This window comes from Poecilia mexicana, unplaced genomic scaffold (assembly GCF_051168715.1).
Source record: "Poecilia mexicana isolate PSO_F unplaced genomic scaffold, ASM5116871v1 scaffold_12, whole genome shotgun sequence".
Classification (NCBI taxonomy): domain Eukaryota; kingdom Metazoa; phylum Chordata; class Actinopteri; order Cyprinodontiformes; family Poeciliidae; genus Poecilia; species Poecilia mexicana.
This window is the reverse complement of record NW_028263381.1, coordinates 25,203,710-25,224,216: the sequence shown is the minus strand read 5'-3', so window position 1 is coordinate 25,224,216 and position 20,507 is coordinate 25,203,710. Positions and strand designations below refer to the sequence as shown.

Here is a 20,507-nt window from a genome sequence, read left to right as displayed (position 1 = left end):
TTCCCCTGCGCTTGTCCGAACATGAGCTTAAATTAACTCCACACTCCATCAGCATGAGAGAGCAGAACGCAGGAGCGCGCTCACATGTTGGAGTTTTGAGCATGTATGTATGCATGAGTGCATCTGCCAGCACAACACCAACCACAGGAAGAGTGGGAGAAGAGAGGAGAGGTGGACCAGGAGCGGTTAACCTCATGACATCACAAACTCTGCTCTGATTGGCTGCTCCTGCGAGGTCCCAGGGCTTAAAAGCCAACCAGGAGCCTCGGTTCCAGCAGTAGACCGAGAAAAGTCCAGGAGATAAAGTAAAGACTGACCTCACCTGCTGATATTCTTCTGTTGAACCAAGGTCAGGATGGATGCATGGTTATTTTTATCATTGTTGTTCTGAACAGATGCTTTTGCTTATTGTGTGAAAATAGCTAAACTCACAGTAAGAGGCTGAGCTAGTCGATATGTGAGGTTTGTTTTCAGTGCAGAACCGAAATGTTTACTGCAGAGACTAACATGTAGTTTTCTTTCAGGGTTAAATGGAGAATAACTGTAGAAATTCAATCTATTCTCAGCTTTACTTTCATTTCTTCTTTTCAATATTAGAACAGGAAACAATTTCAGAGTTCAAGTTTAAAAGTTTGGCAGAAAACCTCAAACCAAAACGCTGTCATAACAGGAATGTTTTTGTTTTTGACTTGAAAATCTGTGTGGAGGATTTGATCTTGTAGCCAAATTAAAACATTTCTTCAAAATGTTATTCTACTGCAAACCAGTGAATATAAAACAAGTAAAATCAATCAATTAATTGAAGGCAATTTTATCTGGAATTAATCAATACTCATGTAAGATTTAAAAGTAGTTTCAGATATATTACGACTCAGATTTATATTACCAAGAAAAAAAATTAGCATATAATATGAATTTAGTTTTGCACATTATCATCATTTCCTTATTTCCAAATAACATTTCAGATGTTTAGAACCAACATTAAAGGAGCTAGTTCATATTTTTAGTTTTGATTCATTAACTTTTTTTTACAGTTTTAGGAAACTGTCAAACATCACATGCATGTTAAAATAAACACAAGTTGTCTTTGGTATCATTAAAAGATTGTTTGCTGCAAGAGACTGAGAAAATATTTTCTAAATTATTCACAGTGTTGTGTTAAATTTATTCTTTAAAACAAAAATACATCAAACTGTTGGAAAAGCAAAGTGTTATCTTTCCAATCTTCCTTTGCAGGTTTTAGTTTAACTATCTAACAAGACAAAAAATAAAATTTAAAAAAGGTTTAGATAATTAAAATATGTATCTTTCACTTCTCTGGTTCTTTAAAACAAACATATGTTTAGCAGTTAGCATATAATGGTAATTTTTAGCTGCTAGCTTAAAAGGTAGCAGTTTTATTTTCTTTTAGGTTTTATTTTAGATCAATAATCTTCATAGTTAAACATATGATAAAAATCACAATTAAAGTTTGTTTCCCTAAACTTCTCCTCTTAAAGTAAAGCTATTTCTAACCATTAGCATTGAAATGTATCTGCTAGCTCTTAGCTTCCAAGATAAGAATGTTTTCTAACCTCACAGGTTTATTAGAAGATATTTTATGTCATAACTAGGCTTTGAAATCACCAGTAAATATTTTTAAGTAAGTTAAGTATATTTTCTCCAACTTATCCTTTAAATTAAAGCTAATTAGCATCAAAAACGTTCTTGTGACTTGCTAACTTCCAAGATGGAAATGTTTTCATACTTTAGAGGTTTAATTATCTTCATAGCTAAACATATGATAGCTTAGAAATCATAAAAAAACATACCAAGTATGTTTCACTCAGCTTCTCCTTTAAAGTAAACTTATAGCCGTTAGCATTACAAATTATGCTACCTGCTAGTTTCCCATACTTAAATGTTTTCTTATTTTATAGCTTGTATTACAGCACAACTAACTTCATAATTACCTAACTTAAGAATTTTTTGTTGATTTTTTTTTCATTTAATTCATAGCTATGCTAAGCTATGCTAATCGATTAGCTTTAACATCAGCTAGCTTTAACAGACTTTCCAAATTTATCCTTTTTTGTTTTTAATCATCATAGTATCACTTTTTTCTCATCTAACACAAAACAAACTTGTTTCTCTGAATAAAATTTTAAAGACGGACCAGAAATGTTTTTGAACTCCGTCCTCAAAACAACGATTAGCTAGCTTCCTGTCACCCACAGAAAATCCATCCTGAAAACAAGACTTCATTTCCAATCAATTCAACTCCAAATGTCCTCATCTTCAAGGTCATGCACTCGGGACAAAGATAGACATTTAAAAATACCTACGCATGTAGTCCTATGGGCGTCCATGGAGCTCCGGCTGCGCTGCGGCTTTCCAGTTATAACCCAGTAAATACACGCTGCACGAGGAGTCCATCATTAAAACATAGAAGCAGGCATTCAGACTGATCCTCCCACAAGGAAACTAGTTGCAGTGATTGAATGTCAAAGTCTTTAGCTGGTGTCCAACAGATTCACCACACGGTTACATGTAACTACAACCTCTGGCTAAAAATGCATTTATTCTTCACTCTTCATCCTTAAACCGACTGCATGTTTATTGTGAAGAGACTGATTTAAAGAAAACAGCTCAGACTTTGACCCCTGTAATCTCCTTTACAGCTGGACTATTTCCAGACATTCTTGTATCTTATTTTCTCCCGTCTTTTAACCCGATTCAGCCAAAAAAATCTTGTCGTATCTCACGGTTCATGAAACCACCATGTGATTTTCTGGCCCTGATGACAGAGAAAAAGCTCAAGTGTTTTAATTCAGGGACTCATAACTTCTCCTTTTGGTCTCTAATTAAGACTTTAATGACTTCCTGTGACATACCAGGACTAGTTAACGGTCATGTGACCCGGCAGCCTCCATTCTTAGGCAGGAATCTCCAGTGAGCTGATGTTAAGTTTGACATGTCATTGTGTTTCCTGTGAAGTTATGGCCGCCAGACGTGTATTTTGGTGTCTTGGTTATGTTTTATAGTTTTATTTTGTTTGACCTGTTCTGGTTCCCAGTTCTCCCACTATGAAGGTGGCCATTGTTTTCGTCCTGCTCTTCGCCACAGTTCTCTGCCGACCGGTGAGTTTTATTCGATTAAATTCAGGAAGTGCTTTTGTGATTATATTCAGTTGATGTTTATTTTTTCTAGGCGAGAAAACCTAACAGTGAAAGCTCCGACAGCTCTGAGGAGGTGGTGAGTATCAGAGAGAGAAATGAGTTTGTGATTTATGCATAAAATAATTATTATGTGTGTGATGTGAACAGGTGAGAAGACCAGCGCGCCCGGTCATCAGAAAACAGCAAAATGTTCTTTCTAAGTCACGATCGGCTCCAGTTCAGGTAAAATCGGTTTTAAATCCAGATGCAGCATAAAGATAAAAACTGTAATATGAAGTATTTCTGTCAGTTAATTGACATATATTTGCCTTTTTTTAAGTCCAAGCAGCTGAAATTTCTTTAAAAGTGTCTTAAACAAAAGTTTTCTTACTATTTTCTCGTGATACTATACTATTTTGTCCTTAACTAAATGTATAATCGGTGATGTGTTGACAGTAAATCTGGGTTGCTGCTTATTCCATTTTGTGAATATTTGCTTCCATTCCTTCCTTCCTATTGTTGTTCTGCACATTGAAATCCTGCTTGAGTTTGGAAATCTGCCTGATTTCAGCCTCATGTCCAGCTTAACACTGTTCGGCTCCAGCCAGATTCTTTTTTCAAAACCATTAGAGCTAAACGAAGGAAATTAATGAAATTTTCCTGCTCTTCTGCAGAAAGTTGTAGCTCCAGCTCAGTCTGCATCAGATGAGAGTGAAGATGCTTCAGATGAAACTCAGGTGAGATTCTGGGGATCAGACAGGAAGTGAGTCTCAACTGTCCACCAGATCCTTCAGTTTTGCCTGTTTTGGGTTCGTACAGGAGGCGCCGGCTGGGCTCCCAGTGCAGGTCAAAGCTGGTGTTGCACATGCAGACACCAGTTCTGTCACCAGTGAGGACAGCGATGACGACGATGATGACAAAGAGGAGAGTGTGAGTAAAATGCTATATTTGTTTCTTCTCCATTATCTTTGCTGGTGACTTTTGAAATCGTCCTCTGACTCAGAGGTTATCTAAATATGTCCATATTTCCAATCACAGGACACAGATGAGGAGGAATCTGACTCAGACTCAGAGTCTGGAGAGTCGTCCACCCCGGTGCCCGTCACCGTCACCCCAACGCCCGGCGTCGTCGAGCCGGAGACCACGCAGGAAGCCATCGAGCCGACCGTCGTCACCGACCCTGACGCCGGTCGCGGGGACAGTTTGGGAGGATACACCGACGACTACAAGTCCATCATGTATGTGGAGGAGAAGTCCTACCAGAAGGGCCCCAACCCCTACAAATCCTACGAGATTGTTGGCAAGAAGGTGGCCTACGACATGACTAACGGCAACGAGGTGGAGAAGTTCCCAAAGCTTTACAAGGTACAGGTTAGCCCTCCTCTGAGGAAGTGGCAGAAATGTTCACCTCTGAAGGAAACACTAGCATTACTTCCTTTTTCACAATGTTGAATGGCGTCAGGTTTGTCTTGTTGCAGTTGTGGCATTTCCATTAAATGAGAAATGCAATGAAAAGCATGGCGCACCATCGTCCTGCCACTTCCTGTCTTTGTTATAGTTTCTGCCTTCGGCTGTTGATCACATGACTCCTGTGTTGTGAAAAAACTGTTTCCATTGCAGTTTTGTGAAATACATTCATTTTGAAGCAGCCCAGAAAACGACCCAGTGCAGCTTTGCTGTTTCCACTAAATTAAATTATTTTTATGATTCTAATTTACACAATTATATGCAGTTATTGATCTGTTGGAGTAAATGTGGTCAGCTGGCCTCTCCTGTAAAGGTTCACCCGGTTGTGGATCGTAGCTTTAGTTGTGCTTCTCTTGCATCCCAAACCTTAGAAATGGTTCCCAAGCTGATACATATCAGTAGTTTCTCTTAGTGTTCTGACATTATCAGATCGGTTCTGACTGAATGACTTCTGACTTTCAGGCTTTGCAGATCCACTCTGACATCATGGAAGAGGACACCAGCACCCCAGAGGTGGAGACCCAGGGCCTGGACGCCTCTTCTGGACTCTCCCAGGACCAGGACGCCAGCGCCCGGCAGGCCGCCGTTCCCGCTGAGGACGACAGCGCCAGCAGCGGGGCGTCCACCGCCAACGACAGCGAAAGCAGCAGCACTCCGGAGGAAGAGGAGGAGGAGGAAGGTGCCAGCTCCCCTAGTGACAGCGCCAGCGCCGAATCCGAGGACACCCAGAGCAGCGAGGAGGCCACCGCCACACCCGGCGCCGCCGACAGCGACTCGGACGAAGACGACAGCGTGGAAAGCGACTCGGACGAGGACGGGGCGGGACCGAACCCCACCGACACGCCGGTAGTCGTCACCGCCAAGTAAGGCGTCCAGGAAGCGGGGTGGACGGCGGCGTGATGGTGACGAAAACAGCTGCGTCCTGGAGGACAGACCTCCCCTCTCTCCTCTCCTGAGGCCACTAGAACTGCAGGGTCAAACAGGGAAACCACAGCTTCTTTACTAATAGCTCTAATATTCTCCTGCATTATTTATCTGATTATTTCTGGATGAAAACAAACGTTCCTGCTGTGGGTTTATTTAAACAAGGCAATACCTCCTGCTTCCTGTGGTGTGTAGGTTAACTGGTCCCAGAGAGGAGAAGGCAGAGGATGGTCACCATGACGACCTCTACAGGAAGCCCTCTGCCCCCATTCACCCTCCAACTGCAAGTCAGAACTGCTCCATTAAATCCTCTTGTTTACTCCAACAAACAAGGCAATCCGCATTTAATAACTGCTATCTGCAAACTGATTTCTGTGCTTTAGAATTAGAGGAAAATGAACATTTTTAAAACAATTACTTGGAATATTTTGAGTGTAAATGGAAATGTGTAGCCAGTGTGGCTAATGCTTCATTGCTAACTGGTTCATATGTTGTACACAAAAGGACGCAGACGGATTAAACTGCATTGCAGTGCAGACTTCAGTCAGGAAGTAAAAATAAATTCATACATGCAACGTCTTGTTGATTTGCACAGATCCTACCTGCTCTACGTGTTTTCAGTGTTGTTTACTGTAATGTATCATATTGTACCATTTCTAAAGTAATAATAAAGTTCTTTTTCATATAAAAAACTTTTGTTTTTCTCTTTATGTTGGCGTTTTGTTTTCATTTGCCTGAGGGGGAAAAAAATTAAAATATTTAATGAAGCTTTGAGTGTATTGTTTTGAATTATTTGTATCCTTCAAATTCAAAACTGTATCAGCAAAAATAGCTTGTAATTTATTTCAAAATAATGTTATTTGATTTTATCTGAAGTGTTCATTATATAAACAACAAAAATATGATTTTTGTTGCTCTTTAAGCAGCATTTCACTTTGTATCAACCACAATGACTCCACATAGTAAATTTATTTTAACCACAACTCTTATTTTGTAAAAAGAAATTAACAGAAAACAACACATAGAAGCTCTTAAAGAAATATTTTGGTCTCTCATCTACAATTTATTAAAACTGCATTCTTTTCAAAGTAGCTCAAGCCTGTTTAATCTAAAATGAGCCGTTCATTAGCGTGCTAAAAATTAGCACGCTAATTAGCTTGCTAATGCTGCTGATTTTATTGTAATTAAGGGGAAAATAAAATATGAACATATTATTACCCTTTTAGTCGTTATAACACACAAAACTCGAAAAACTGTAATTTTTTTAATCAAATTATGCTAGTGATCGGGTCATGCTAGCACATGTTAGCTACTCATTGTATCACAATATGCTAACAGGAATGCTTATAATCAAAAACTGTCCAAAAATTATACAAATAAAATGTAAAATTGGAATAGAAAAGCTTGTACTACTGCTGTATTTTTGCCTCTTGTTTGTTGTTGTTTGTTTTAGCGAGCTAACGGAGATTAGCTAAAACAGTAAACTCAAATATGCTTGTAGACTTTTAAAAAAAAATCCCAAATTTACACAATTTTGTTCTTTTGTGTTATTTTATAGCTATGTTAGCTTATTTGTTTTTCATTTTATGATGCTAATTGATTGGATTAAATGCAAAAGTGTTCCTCATAAAATCGGAAATTCTTTGATAGACTACCATATTTTCTGGACTATAAGCCGCAGATATCTCTGCCGCTCCAGGTGCAGCAGCAGCAGAGGGGCGGACACCCAACATTGAGTCATAACAGGTCAACTGAATATCACATTTATTAGAGTTGAAAAAGAAAAAGTTGCCAAGTTTAGATTTAACTGAACTGATTATGAGGGCGTATAAGTTTGAAGAGAAAAATCTCCTTACTGTCTGCTACTAGCATGTGCTAAATGAAAATGGGCGCCTTCTTCTTCTTCTTCTTCTTCTTCTTCTTCTTTAGATTTCAACGCCAGCTTGCATCCATTATTTCCATTATTGTTGCACTACTGCCATCTATTGGATCCTAATATCTATACCTCAGATTCTCATAATGATCCCAGTATTATTTAAAAAACGAAAAATCTTCTTTTCCCCTCAGTGCTATTTAACTGATCAACATTCTCAAATGTCAATTCCCTATTAAAACCTAATTCCGTTTTAATGGGCATTTTCTTCTTTTATTTCCAATTTTGACTTCCAATGATTCACTTCCTGCTAAAGAGCCCCCTGGTGGTTGAAGACATATCCACATATAAGCTGCAATGTTCAAAGTTTAGGAAAACAGTAGCAGCTTATAATCCGGAAAATACGGTATATGAAAATAAGAGTTGAGAGCAATTTGGAGATCAAATTAAAAGCGTAGTCGTGTTTTTTGGACTGTGGGAGGAAAATGAGAAATCTGTGTATCATCCATTATTCTGTTCTTTTTAAACATATCGGGATGTAACTGGGTCAAAGATGTCTGCATATTTTTCAACAACAAAATATTTTTTTTCTGGTCTGTTCTGAACTATTTTCTTATTATAAACCATGCTATGATGTAATATGTATTCTTACTAAAATGAGTTATAATATATTAATAGTTCTAACTAGGAATATTCGTAGAAAGATATAAAAAGACTGGAGTAGGAGAAACCAGAAGAAAACCTAAAAAACCCAGACAGCTCAGAGATGTTTGTGTGGCAGCACAGAATCCAGTGCTGGGTAATTTTAATCCCCATTATTGTCATAAATTTGTCAAAATCGTGTAATTTTAAAACTTATAATGTGCTGCCACAGGACAGAATGAAACACCGGCCTTTGTCTTGACTTTATCTCCTCGTCTTTTTATGTTCTTTTCTTCTCTTCAACATATCGCAGACACATAAAAACGTCAAACTGATTACAGGCCTGGTTTCTCTGGATGCTTTCAGACTGCGGCCGTGAAGCCCCTGAGGAGGAAAGACGAGACAGACAAAAATGTCTGAAGAAACATGAAGATGAAGAGCAGAAGAGCTACGACTGAGCTGAAATCAAGAAAGAAAACTTATTTTATTCAGGCTGTTTTGGTTTATGAGCAAACAGGAACATGTAACCAAGTCATAAATACATGAGTCAGTGACAGGAAGGAAGAATGGTGATTCATTAAATTATTGAAGTCACGTAAAAACTGTTAGTATATAAGAAAGAATGAAACAAACATTATTTTTAACTGAACTTGTGTACACAGATATCAGCTGCACAACAGTGAAATACTGTTACATAACAAATACAGACACAGACATGATTTTCACTGTCTGGCAAAATTTACAAATCCTTCATGTTCAAAAGGTTTTCAAGTTTAAGTATTTTTTGATACATGTGTAAAATGTTGATTGAAGACCGTCAAAGAGAAAAGTGAGGTATAATTCTTTAAATGTGTGTTTATTTACAGGATTTATGATGATGACGTTTTTTTCCAAATACCAAACAAAAATTACATAAAACTCCCAATAATTAGTTTCAGTTTTGTTTATTTTCCTGTTGAATCAAAAGCTTTCTTCCAGGAAACAGGCTGCAATTCCTCGTTTTCTCCACTAGATGGTGATAAATCACTAAAGGGTCTTCAGAAGAGCCTTGAATTCACGACACGACAATGAAATCATCTGTTCAGGTCTCATATACTGATATTCCAGAAGATTTTTTAAATTAACACGTAAAGGGAGCAGAAAATTAGGGTGATGGTAAGGAGGCCTTTCAACCCGAAAGACCTGAAGTTCATCACCAACTTATAAGAGAAGAGTTGGGTGTAATTATAAGGGTGTAATTGACATGGCATTTTAAAATAATTGTTAAAAGAAAACAATAAATTAAACTTTATCTTTTTTTTTCTGTCAGAAACTTAATAATTATCACAATTTATTTCCATTTCTCTTATTTTTAGTCAACAAAAGTCATTTAAATACTTTAATAAAGAGCTAGCAGTTCTTAAAACTATTTTGCATTTGTTGCTGTTGACTAACTAAAGCTAATTAGCAGCATGAGGCCAATCCAGTAAAAACTATATACCAGCTGTTTCAGTTTAAATTTAAAGTTACAAATTAAGCACAAATAGCTAATTCAGTATATGAAGAAGTAACCAGTAGTTATCATTACATCCAATATATTAATCAATGTTTTCATTATCATTAATCGAAGGCAGCTCTAAACAGGTTCTGGTTCTGAGTCCGTTCTCTGAGCTACAGAGTTTCTCTGGATCTTTTTGGGAAAAGATCTAGAGAAACGTGATAGAAGGCCAACTTTGTAATCATCTTTAATTGACTCTGAAGGTTCAGGTCAGAATCCATCAATAAACCCAGATTTCAGGCCTGATCGCTGGATTCTAACGCAACAAAACAAAAAACCTTTTAATGAGACGACATTTAGTGATGTCTGAACTAAATAACTGACACAATTAAACCCCCGCAGGACATGAGGTTGCTTGTTTTTATTGTGTAACAAATGCCTGCTGGTTTACGTGCCAGTGCAACATTATCGTCACCCAAAGTTTCTCTGTTCAAAGCTATGATTGGTGTTATTAAGTGAACCCATCAGTGGTTGTTCATGCTGGGACTTGAGCATCAGGACTCCTCTGTTCTCCCTCTGAGTAAGGAGCTTCATAAAAACTAATTTTACGTAACCAGACATAGAGTAACAACATAGTTTCACTGCAATGGCCAAATGCTCTGGACTTTGGTCCAAAATGGAGACCAGAGGTTTGTGAGGAGAAAACCTCAAACTTCAGGTTATTTTATTGGGATATTATGTGGTACCAACTGTGGAGTGGAAATAAAATGATCAATAGTTTTCAAATCCCCCTTTGATCCGGTATTAAACCAAATAACTGCCAGAGGTTGACACACTTCCGCTAATCCGCTAATAGAGCATTAGCTGATCTGCTCTTGCACTATTCTTCAGTTAGCACGTTAGCGCTTTTGCTAACTTTTGTTTTAAATTTTTTTTTTTGATATATTCAAAATCTCTAATTTATTTATCTATTTTGTTTTTGTTAAACTATTAAGAATTCCTCCAGTAATTTGATGCTTTATTCATCCTCTTATTTTGAAAGGGGTGAAAAGTGTTTAAGCAGTTTCCTGTTTCCTCCCCTCACATATATATTTTGTCTAGTGGCATTAAAAAACATTTAAATTATAATATCAAAATTAAATTGTGTTAGACGGTTGTAGTCTTGCCCAGCAGAGCAGTGTGTGGGTTTCCCTCCTGGAGGGAAAACATCCTGGTGTGCAGCTGACCCAGTGGAACCAGGAACCAGTTACTGGAACTGGTGGATTTGGACTAACTGGATCCTGATCTTCACCAGTTTGTCCTGTAAAATTCCTCGATGTTAGATTTGTTTGAAATAAACTGCAACAGTCAGCATTTGTCCATATTTAAGTAGAAATTTAGTGGGAGTGGATGTTAGTTTGTTTATTTACAATTATAATTCATATGTAGGACATAAGATCCGGTTACTGTTCTGAGTAAATAAAGATGCTAGCATTGTTTTGGTCGCCCATGTTGTGTGTAATCTGTGTAAAATATAAATTTATAACCCATAATCAGCACTGTGGCAGGAACTGTACGTGTTAAAAACCTCGACACACCCGACAGCGTAATAAACATCCAGCTGCGGTTTACCACAAAACTTTGGGTTTTAGTCACATTTACATGTTTATACAATAATCATAACGCAGCAAATCCTTAACAGAAACCTTTATTCACCTCAACAGGGTTAAAATTACAATCCAGCAAAGATTGACATGCAAACACACAGATTTGTTTGTTGCTTTACATAAAAGTAAAAAAGCTGCTTGACGGAGAAACGCCGCAAGTCTAAAGGACAGTACATTAAAAAGAGAAACAATTACACATGTAAACATTATATATGTGTGTAAAAAATTATTTTTATTCCATATAAAGAAAATATTCAGTGGCAGGAAAGGTTGGGACAAAACATCCCATTCATGTTCAGTAATTTACATTAAACCATTTTACCTACTAAAATAAACATGCAAAACTTAAAAAGTGTTCTGTAGGTTTATCTTAATAAAAGCAATTTTGCAAATTTTCTATGTATCAAGAAAGAAAAAAATATAGGTCACAATTTAATCAAAATCAGGGTTTAGGTCACTTTATTTAGCCAAGTTTATTAAATTAATAAAATGTAGATTTGGGTAAAAGTAAAAATGCAAAAGGTGTGGTTATTTAACCACAAATATTTGTGTGTTAGCCAATATTTTCTGTTGCAAGATAAGTCAGAGATTTACGGCCATAAATAAAAAAAATTAACGATGAGAACAAAATTATAAAATTACGAGAAAAAAGTCAAAACAATTTTGAGAATAAAGTTGCAATAATATAAGAATAAAGTCAAAATAATAGAATAAAGATGTAATATTTTGAAAATATAGTCAAAATAATCAAAACAATTTAAAATAATATGAATTTATTCTGTTAAATCTGACTTTATTCTTGTACAACTTTAAAAGTCTTTATTTTCTTTGTTTGTTCTTTTTTTTCTTGTTGTGGTCCCAATGCTCCATCAAAGTCAGAATATTTTATTTTGTCCTAAATAAAAATAGAATCCAAACTTGTATTGAACATGAACTTAAATCAGGGGCCACACACAATCATTCCAGGGGCCACAAATGGCCCCCGCCCCACACTTTGATCTCCCCTGAACATAACGGAGTTTCAGATATCTCCCCTCATTTCCGTAGCTCTTAGTGACGTGGGAACCACGCCGGCGGTGGTGACGTCAGCCGTCACGCCGGTGACCGCCGGCTCCGGCGTCGTCTCCCGGATCATGATCACCGGCCCGGCCGTGCTGGCCGTGTCCGGCTCCGGCGCCAGCGTGCTGCCGTCTCCCGAGGTGAACGTCAGCGAATCCGTGGTCACGACCAGCAAGGGCGGGATGGTGGCGGCCTCCGTCACGTCCACTACTACTTCCTCTTCCTCCTCCTCCTCCTCTTCCTCAGTCTCTTCCTCGGAGGACTCCTCGGAGGATTCCTCGGAGCCTTCGGAAAGTTCCGCCAGGTATCGCTGCGGCTGGTTCTTGTCGGGGATGTCGGCGTCGTGTCTGTGGCGGATCTGAGGAGAAAATCCAAAACGAAGCGAGAATAAACGTTTCATTCCTCAGATTTCTGACTTTGTGCTCTTTAAACGAACCAGACGATATTTACAGAGAAAGAAAGTCGACTTTGATTGAAGTTTTTTGTGGAAAACGGAGGACAACCACTCTGTGTGTGTGTGTGTGTGTGTGTGTGTGTGTGCGTGTGTGTGTGTGTGTGTGTGTCTTGTCTCTCAAAACTGTTGTCTGTTACAACGGAGTATTAGCGCCATACTAAGCAAATAATATTAATAAAATTACGAAAATAAAGTCATAATATTACGATTTAATACTCGCAACATTATGACTTCACTTTATTCTTGTAATATTATGACTTTATGTACATATTTTTGTAAAGTTTTGGCAGTACTGATTAAATAAAAACTCTGTAAAATGTGACATTTTTTATCCAACTAATCGATTAATCATCAGAATAATTGATAGTTTAGTTGATGTTTGTTTTTTTTTTTCCCAGTACATCAAAACACTATAGAGTTACATTATGTCACTGTTTAATGGGCTAGTCCAGTGTTTCTCAAAATGGGCCTGCGGGCCCTTCAAGGGCCAGCAGGTGGCGCCATGGCGGTCTCTGAAACCTGGAGGGAAGCTGTGAAAAAAATGCAAAACTTAAAAAAATGCAGCTAATACATTTTATCTGATATTTTTAAATGTATTTTTTATCATAAATTATAACCTTAATTTCAATCATTAGAAAATATGAGTTAAAATAACTTATTAAATGTTATTTGCTACACTCATCTTTCTGATTAATCAAATTAATGAAAGATGGACGATTAAAACCAAACTTCTAATGCTGCATTTATGCTAAACAAATATGATAAAAGTGATAAAAACATTCTAAAATATTTTTTCTTTACATATTTCATAGAATCATCTGTTTATTTGCAAAGAAATCCCCGTCTAGAAGTGAGTGATGTTTTGGGGAGTCCTGGAATGGAAAACTTTGGGCACCCCTGGTCTAGTCAAAGCCCAGATGAAATGTTACAGAGGAAAAAATGAAGCAAAGCAATATTAGACAGAAGAGTTGGTCAAAAATCCTCCAAAATAACAAACTAATCTTTTCCATTCTGGCTCCTTCTTTGTTTAATTAGGTAACAAAACTGAGAAATGTGTAGAGTTTAAATAGAGAGATAAATAAATAGAGAGAATAAAAATTAAATCATAAAAAACACACCTCTAACTCAATAGAGTGCAAAAAATATGAAGAAAAATGATTTAGATTGTGGATTAAAACTGATTCTCAGTAATAATTATAACAGAAAATAGTAATGTTAAATGATAGAAGCTGCTGTATTTGCAGGGTTTTTACCGGTTTAGCATCCATCGTCGCTGTGAGAAGAACAGCAACGAGGAGAGCGACGTTCAGCAGCCTCATCTCTGGTTGTTTACCGTCTCTCTAAGAAACATCAACAAGAATCACATTTAAACTGATAAAAAAAAACACGCAGGTCACTTTAACACTGCAAAAACACAAAATCCCACCAAGTATTTTAATCTAGTTTATAGTACAAATGTCTCATTATATTTGAAATAAGACAAAACAAGTAACTTTTCTGCAAAGTATCAGAGTTTAAGTAAATAATTCCTTAATACTGATAAAAGTAAAACCAGATTATTTCATTTTTAACGTGAAAAATGTCATGTTGTAAGTGAAACAATCTGTCCTGCTTTCCTTAAGTAGTTTTGTTTCATTAAAGTGTATTTTGGACTAAAAACTCAAAAATACTTGGTCAATTTTTGCAGTACAATTTGATTACTTTCTCTAAACTTTGACAAAACTCCATGAATATATAAATAAAACCTTTTTTAAGTTATCAAAGTAGATCAGAACTCCAGCAGCTCCTCACCTGTTGTGTTAAATCCTGTGTTGAATCTGAAGGACTCAGCGTTTCGGTGCAGAAATGCCTCTGAGCTTCCTGCAGGCGCTGCTTCCTTTATCTGGGCCGGGCTCAGCGGGGGGGCGGGTTCTGGTCGGGTCGGGCCGTGATGGACGGCAGACCTGGGCGGCGGTTGTGTAACATCGGTTTTCCCTGGTCTGAGGTGCAGAGGAGGAGCAGAGCGGGAGGTTTACCACACGGTCCAGAATAACCAGCAGCTCTTTGTGTCGAGACTTTTACTGTGAAATCAAATCTACAGGAAATGATTCTAAACACGCTACTGAACACGCGACCTTTTAAATTTAAGACACAGCAATATAGAAGTTAATTTAACTTCAAAAAGTTAAATTAACTGAAAACATAGAAGGATTCTGAGCAAATTAAAGGTGACAAACTGCTTCCTTGAACATGTTAGGATATGTCTATGGCCTATACAAAACATATTCATTACATTCTTCTTTATTGCACAAAATCATTCTTAGATAATGAGATTTTAGCTGTTTTATGGCGTCTGGTCACTTTAAATCCAAACAATCTGCTGCTGGCCACGCCTCCCCACTCAACGCTTACATTTGTTGAGCTGAAATAATGAGCTCATTATTTCAGAAGAAATGAGCTCCGGCAGAGCTCTGCTGGGGTTGCTAAGTAACAGACTGTTCACTGAGGTTGCTAGGTGAGGAGCAACGTGCTGATTTGTGACGTTACGTTTGAAAGTTTTTTTTTTTAATATTTAAAAGTTGTGTTTTTTTAAGGGCCTGGGTTGTTTTTAGAAGCAGTAGAAACCTAAATTTAAGTATAAATTCGTGGAAAATGTGAATTCTGATTGTCGGAAGAGAAAAATCGGGTCAGAATGGGTTTAATTATCTTGCAGTGTGACCTCGGTATTAAATAAACATGATGCAAACAAAAACATTTACTTAAGCTGAATCTGACAAGCAGATTGGATTCGGTTCTGTTTATTTTTCTGACTTTTTGAGTCTAGCTAGCCTCGCCTTCAGGGAAGGAGTCATCAGGAAACCCTGTCAGCCAATCAGACGTCAAGGAACGTGAAAAATGGACTCTACTGCTTTTTCTATGACAATTCTTTTAAATGAAAGAACCAAATATGTCAACAGTGTCTTTAAAGGTGAAACTATCTGCATGATGAAGGAATTTGACATTTAAGGTTGTACCGTATTTATTTTAACACTTTTGGCACTTTTTGTGTACACCTGAGCTTCACATGTGATCTGACTTTAACACATTTATCAATATCTAATGATAGACTGTATGGATTTTCTGATTTGTAAATGATCCAAATCACAGATATTCAGACACCTATTTTTAGCATAACGGTTCAAGGTTGTATAGAATAAAATTTTGTTTTGGCTAAAACTAAAATACCTACAAGAACTTTTTTTTATAAAGTTAAAATTAATCAACTCCGCGTCACCAATTTATGTGAATTTGACATGATGACAGTAAAATGATGTGACATAATAGCAGTTCAGTTTCCTGGAGTTTTGTGCAGGAATGTAGCATTTGAGACGGAGCGAAGCCAGACTTTGATCCGACGTGCGACACCACCGTGTTACTTCACCATCGTGAGTCTTTCCCCACCTCTCTTCCTCTCGGCTGCTGCTTGAGAAATTCCTGCGCAGACCTCATCGTGAATCATGAACGAGTCGGAGGACGGTTTCATTTCAGGGACCAAACCAGCACAAAGAATGCAGAACCCAGGAACCATTTATAAAACCGACAGTAAACACAGCAGCCAGTGTGAACTTGTACCACAAACAATGAGTCATATACATATAAGTATAGAGATCAATCAAACAAATTTTATTTGTATAGCACATTTCAGCAGCAAGGCATTTCAAGGTGCTTTACATAATTAAAGAAAAAAAAAGAACAGCATGTGACATTGAATAAACAGTAAGAAAGAGAAAGAGATTTTGAAAAAAAAGAAAAAGGTTAAAAAAGATTTTAAAAAAAATAAAAACAAACTTTTGTTACAGAATTTAAGTTCCTGTCTTCGCCGGACTCCGCCGTCCGTTTAACACGGGTATTATCCAGGCCCCGTCGCCTGACAGGACAGAATTTACAGATTTTTAGTCAAAACGCCATTTGACAAGGATTATTAAACCTCAGAGTTTTAGTTAAAACGCCATTTAAAAGAAATTAATAAATAGATAAAAAGTAAAGATAAAAACATCAAAAACATCAAAAACATCAAAGACATCAAAACCCACAGTCTAACCCTAATTTAGTCATAAGCAACTCTAAACAGGTTGGTTTTAAGTTGAGATTTAAAGGTGTTTCAGCTGCTTTACAGTTTTCTGGAAGGCCGACTTTGTGACTGTCTTTATGTGGCTCTGAAGGTTCAGGTCAGAATCCATCACTACTCCCAGGTTTCGGGCTGATCGCTGGTTGTAGTTGTAATAACTGAAGCTGAGCATTGACTCTAGATCTGTAACTTTAGATCTACAACTTTAGATCTATAACTTTAGATCTATAACTCTAGTTCGCTCCTCTTTAGGTCCAAAAATAATAACTTCAGTTTTGTTTCTGTTCAGCTGGAGAAAGTTTTGTCTCATCCACACATTTATCTGTTTTAGAACAGATAAATGTGTTTATTCAGTGATTGGATGGGGTCAAAGGTCACCTGGTGACATCGTGATTTTCTGTGTTTTTACATATTAGCTAAAGGTATCTATGCTAAGCTAACTAGCATTACTTCAAAAAGCAGCAGGTCATTTTAGCATTATGTAAACTCACCAGCTAGCTAGTTGCATAAATGTGTTTTTGAATCATTATCCTCCAATAAAAACACCTTATTTGGACTTTTTGTCATTCAGATAATCATCACAATACCAACCCACAGAACTGAAACACAAATAAGTCATTCATTCATGATCCGGTGACAGCAGCACTATTTCAACCAAGTATTTTTACATATTTTTGATGAAACTACAGAAGCGCATATGCAGGCATAAATCAAGTGATAACATAAAAAATAACTTCCTCCTTGTGGTGAGTGCAGAAATGTTGCGTGCAGACGATTTGGATTAGACATAGTAAACCGACTTCCTGATAATCCAGCCTCGGTCGCACAGCGGGACTCGGTGAATAAACACGTCCGAGTCAGAATAACAAACGACAAGAAGCTGCTGCAGACGCATTATTTAGAATCCACTGGTGGGAAAATCCCAGTTCAGCTCAGGGATGAACATCACCACCGAGTCTGTGGTCATGTTCAGGAAGCGCTCAAATTATATTTAGGCAAGTAAACAGTGACTTGGAATGTGGTTAAAATTACACATTTGTGCATGAGTAAAGAATTAAGGCCAGTTTAGATAAAAGACAAGAAATAATCTGGCTACTTATTTACATTCATTATAGGTATTTACAATAAAAGGCTTTGGTGTTCTTTAATTTGGAAAAGTTTTAAATTACCAATAATTTTTATTCTTATTTTCTATCCAATTCTGTCATCTTCTTCGTCTTTTCCACCAAACTGTTCCCATTTCAGTTTCAACATTTAGCTTTCAAAAAAATGCTGCTTTGCTCCAGTCACTGGATTCCAGGTTAAAGGGACCTTAAAAACAAGGCAGGTGGTTCCAGAAGGCCCTTAAGGACCCAACTGCATGAGACTAATGTTGAATCTGATGGTCTCTTTGGCTGGAACTGGGGTTTGGAATAAATGCAAGACCACCAAGTATCATGCAAGTGACTATAATCCACAATCATTATTTTTCTTTACAGTTCAGCTGGAGACCAATGAAGTGGAAAGAAGTTTTATCTCCATTGTGTCGAGTGATGCCTCCCACAGCGCGTCATCCTTTGATCAAATATCTAAATGTTAACTTTGAATTCTGGTGTCATAATATATCTGATCCACCAGTTGCAGTTTTGGGGAGGGGTAAATTCACTGCATTGAGTGGATTGATTGTCGATACATCCTGGTACTCCTCCTTTGCCTCACTCCATAGCAGGATGTCACCTTATGGTCATTTCTGGAACTCCAATTAAAGCTCAAGTCCAAAACATGTAAAGTTTTGGACGTGAGTACGGGAAATAGGGGAGGAGACTAACATAAGAACGGGTTGTTTTGGACATTTTCCAGGCCAAAACCGGAGACTTGACTTGAGTTCAGCCAGAAATCTCATCTATTTTAAACGTGGCCCAAATTCTTACAACAGGATTGTTACAAGGGTGAGAAGCTCCAGTGATGCTTCAGAACAGAGCCATACATTTTGTTAGCAAGTCTTTGACATACAAACACTGAAAACAAGTCATCAATAGATAAATGGCATTAAATTATGCTCTCCTTAAGTTAACTAATATGAAATGGAGTCGATGATGATCGACTTCATTCTCCAACCCATTTCATCAGAATCCTTCTTTCCCTCCAAACAGAATCCTTAAGGATGAGACTCATAACTTTCCCTCAGTGGTTTCTTCATTCAGTTGGATACACAGTCACTGTGTACGTTGCACAGTTTTTTTCCTGTGGTTGCGCCTTGTGGTTGCGTGACGTCATCAGCCGGAGCCCTTGTTGTGACCGTTGCGTAAATTCGTGTTTCCCCTGCGTCTCCGTACCGCACCGCACGCGCTTGTTCAGGGCGCTTTGCACGCGCCGCAAAAAGAGCTACGGACACCGCGCAGCTCAAATCACGACTTCGGTAAAGCTGTCCCACTTTTCTCCAGTTTACTTTCATCAGAAGAACTGATTCATGTCCGTTTATGATTGTTTTGAAAGCTAGATTGATATTTACTCTATTGTACTCTATTAGGGAAGTAATATCCAGTTTATTACCGGGGGAACTGTATCTGATGCTAATGTTAGCATAGCGGTTTGAAATCAGTTCTATGAAAATGTGAACTAATAAATTAAAAATCATAATTTACTTGATCTATAAGCTAAAACGCAAACTGAATTTTGTCTATTTAGCTTTTTTTTTGTAATTATCTACCGATTCTACAACTGTGAAAGGAATTATTTGTTATAAAACATTTACCAGTTATTTTTCATGGTAATGTTTGTCAAGCTTAAGTTTTAAAACTTCTCAGCATGATATACGAACTTGTTTTAAGTAATAATTCCTTAATATTGATTAAGATGTTAAAGTGAAATAATCTGCCAATGGAACTCGTACATTTTCATAAACATGAAGACATTTTTGACTTAAAACAACCTCATATTTCTAGCTGAAAAGTTATTTGTAAGTTAATTTTGTCTTATTTTAAGTGTATTAAAATATTTGCGCTAGAAACTAGCTGGTAATATTTTGTGGTTTTGCAGTGTTTCTCTTCTGGAAGAAAATATTGCAACATTTGTCTAATATGCTGTTTTATTTTTTAACAAATGTATCTGCTGAACTCTTCTGTTGGGACTCGCAGTTTTAAAAAAAAAACATGCAATGTGGGTTATGGAGGAATGTTTTCATTAATTTTAATTAACAGTCTGTTTGGGCCTGATATATTTACTCTAGTTACTTTAACTATGATAAACTGTTTCTCCAAACAAGGAACTGATTTCAGGTCCAAAGATTCACAAACATCAGCACCTTCAGCCGCTCTCTGGCAGAAAATCATTTTCTGTAAAAGATAAAATCTTTGTGGGAAATGGAAGCTGCTTTGGAATGAGAAAGAAACCCACTGCAGATGATTTACCTGAGTAAAACATGAATGTTCCTGTTTTAAAACCACAAACTGCATCAGAAACGTTCAGCTCCAGATTTAATCTAATCCCAACATCATGAAAGTCATTAAAAGTTTAGGAAAATATCAGGATATTTTAATTGATCTGTCAAGATCAGCTGCCTGATTGAACTTGTTATCCTCACAGAAACCAAACCAAATCCTCTCAGTTCTGTCAAATTAAAAGATCACACCCCAGTAAAAGTGTCACATTAACATTGTTATTTGAATAAAACACTTTTATAAATAACGTAAATTCCCCAATGCAATGGTCTAGAATATCATGTGCTTACTGCATATATATTTAATACATCACACACTTTCA

The 20,507-nt window shown here is 37.2% G+C and overlaps 2 protein-coding genes across 2 annotated transcripts; one reads left to right on the top strand and one right to left on the bottom strand.

Moving 5' to 3' along the window:
* The first annotated feature begins 245 nt into the window (after nt 1-245).
* Nucleotides 246-6,220, top strand: spp1 (secreted phosphoprotein 1). Its single transcript, XM_015001885.2, has 8 exons — nt 246-349; nt 3,056-3,119; nt 3,190-3,234; nt 3,306-3,380; nt 3,812-3,874; nt 3,957-4,067; nt 4,176-4,502; nt 5,067-6,220. Exons 2-8 carry the CDS (start codon nt 3,066-3,068, stop codon nt 5,469-5,471), a joined length of 1,080 nt encoding a protein of 359 aa, XP_014857371.2. The 5' UTR covers nt 246-349; nt 3,056-3,065; the 3' UTR covers nt 5,472-6,220.
* A 4,971-nt stretch (nt 6,221-11,191) lies between these two features.
* Nucleotides 11,192-14,572, bottom strand: LOC106926762 (uncharacterized). The gene is made up of 3 exons (XM_088011195.1): nt 14,471-14,572; nt 13,933-14,019; nt 11,192-12,583 (listed from the first exon to the last, which is right to left on the bottom strand). Exons 2-3 carry the CDS (start codon nt 13,996-13,998, stop codon nt 12,188-12,190), a joined length of 462 nt encoding a protein of 153 aa, XP_087867321.1. The 5' UTR covers nt 13,999-14,019; nt 14,471-14,572; the 3' UTR covers nt 11,192-12,187.
* Between the last annotated feature and the right edge of the window lie 5,935 nt (nt 14,573-20,507).

Excerpts from the sequence above, each read along its gene's own strand:
- spp1 (XM_015001885.2), top strand. The coding sequence starts at position 3,066 with ATGAAGGTGGCCATTGTTTTCGTCCTGCTCTTCGCCACAGTTCTCTGC. Across the intron at positions 3,120-3,189 it reads CCACAGTTCTCTGCCGACCG|GCGAGAAAACCTAACAGTGA; the intron begins GTGAGTTTTATT and ends TATTTTTTCTAG. Across the intron at positions 4,068-4,175 it reads ATGATGACAAAGAGGAGAGT|GACACAGATGAGGAGGAATC; the intron begins GTGAGTAAAATG and ends TTCCAATCACAG.
- LOC106926762 (XM_088011195.1), bottom strand. The coding sequence starts at position 13,998 with ATGAGGCTGCTGAACGTCGCTCTCCTCGTTGCTGTTCTTCTCACAGCG. Across the intron at positions 12,584-13,932 it reads CGACGATGGATGCTAAACCG|ATCCGCCACAGACACGACGC; the intron begins GTAAAAACCCTG and ends TTTTCTCCTCAG.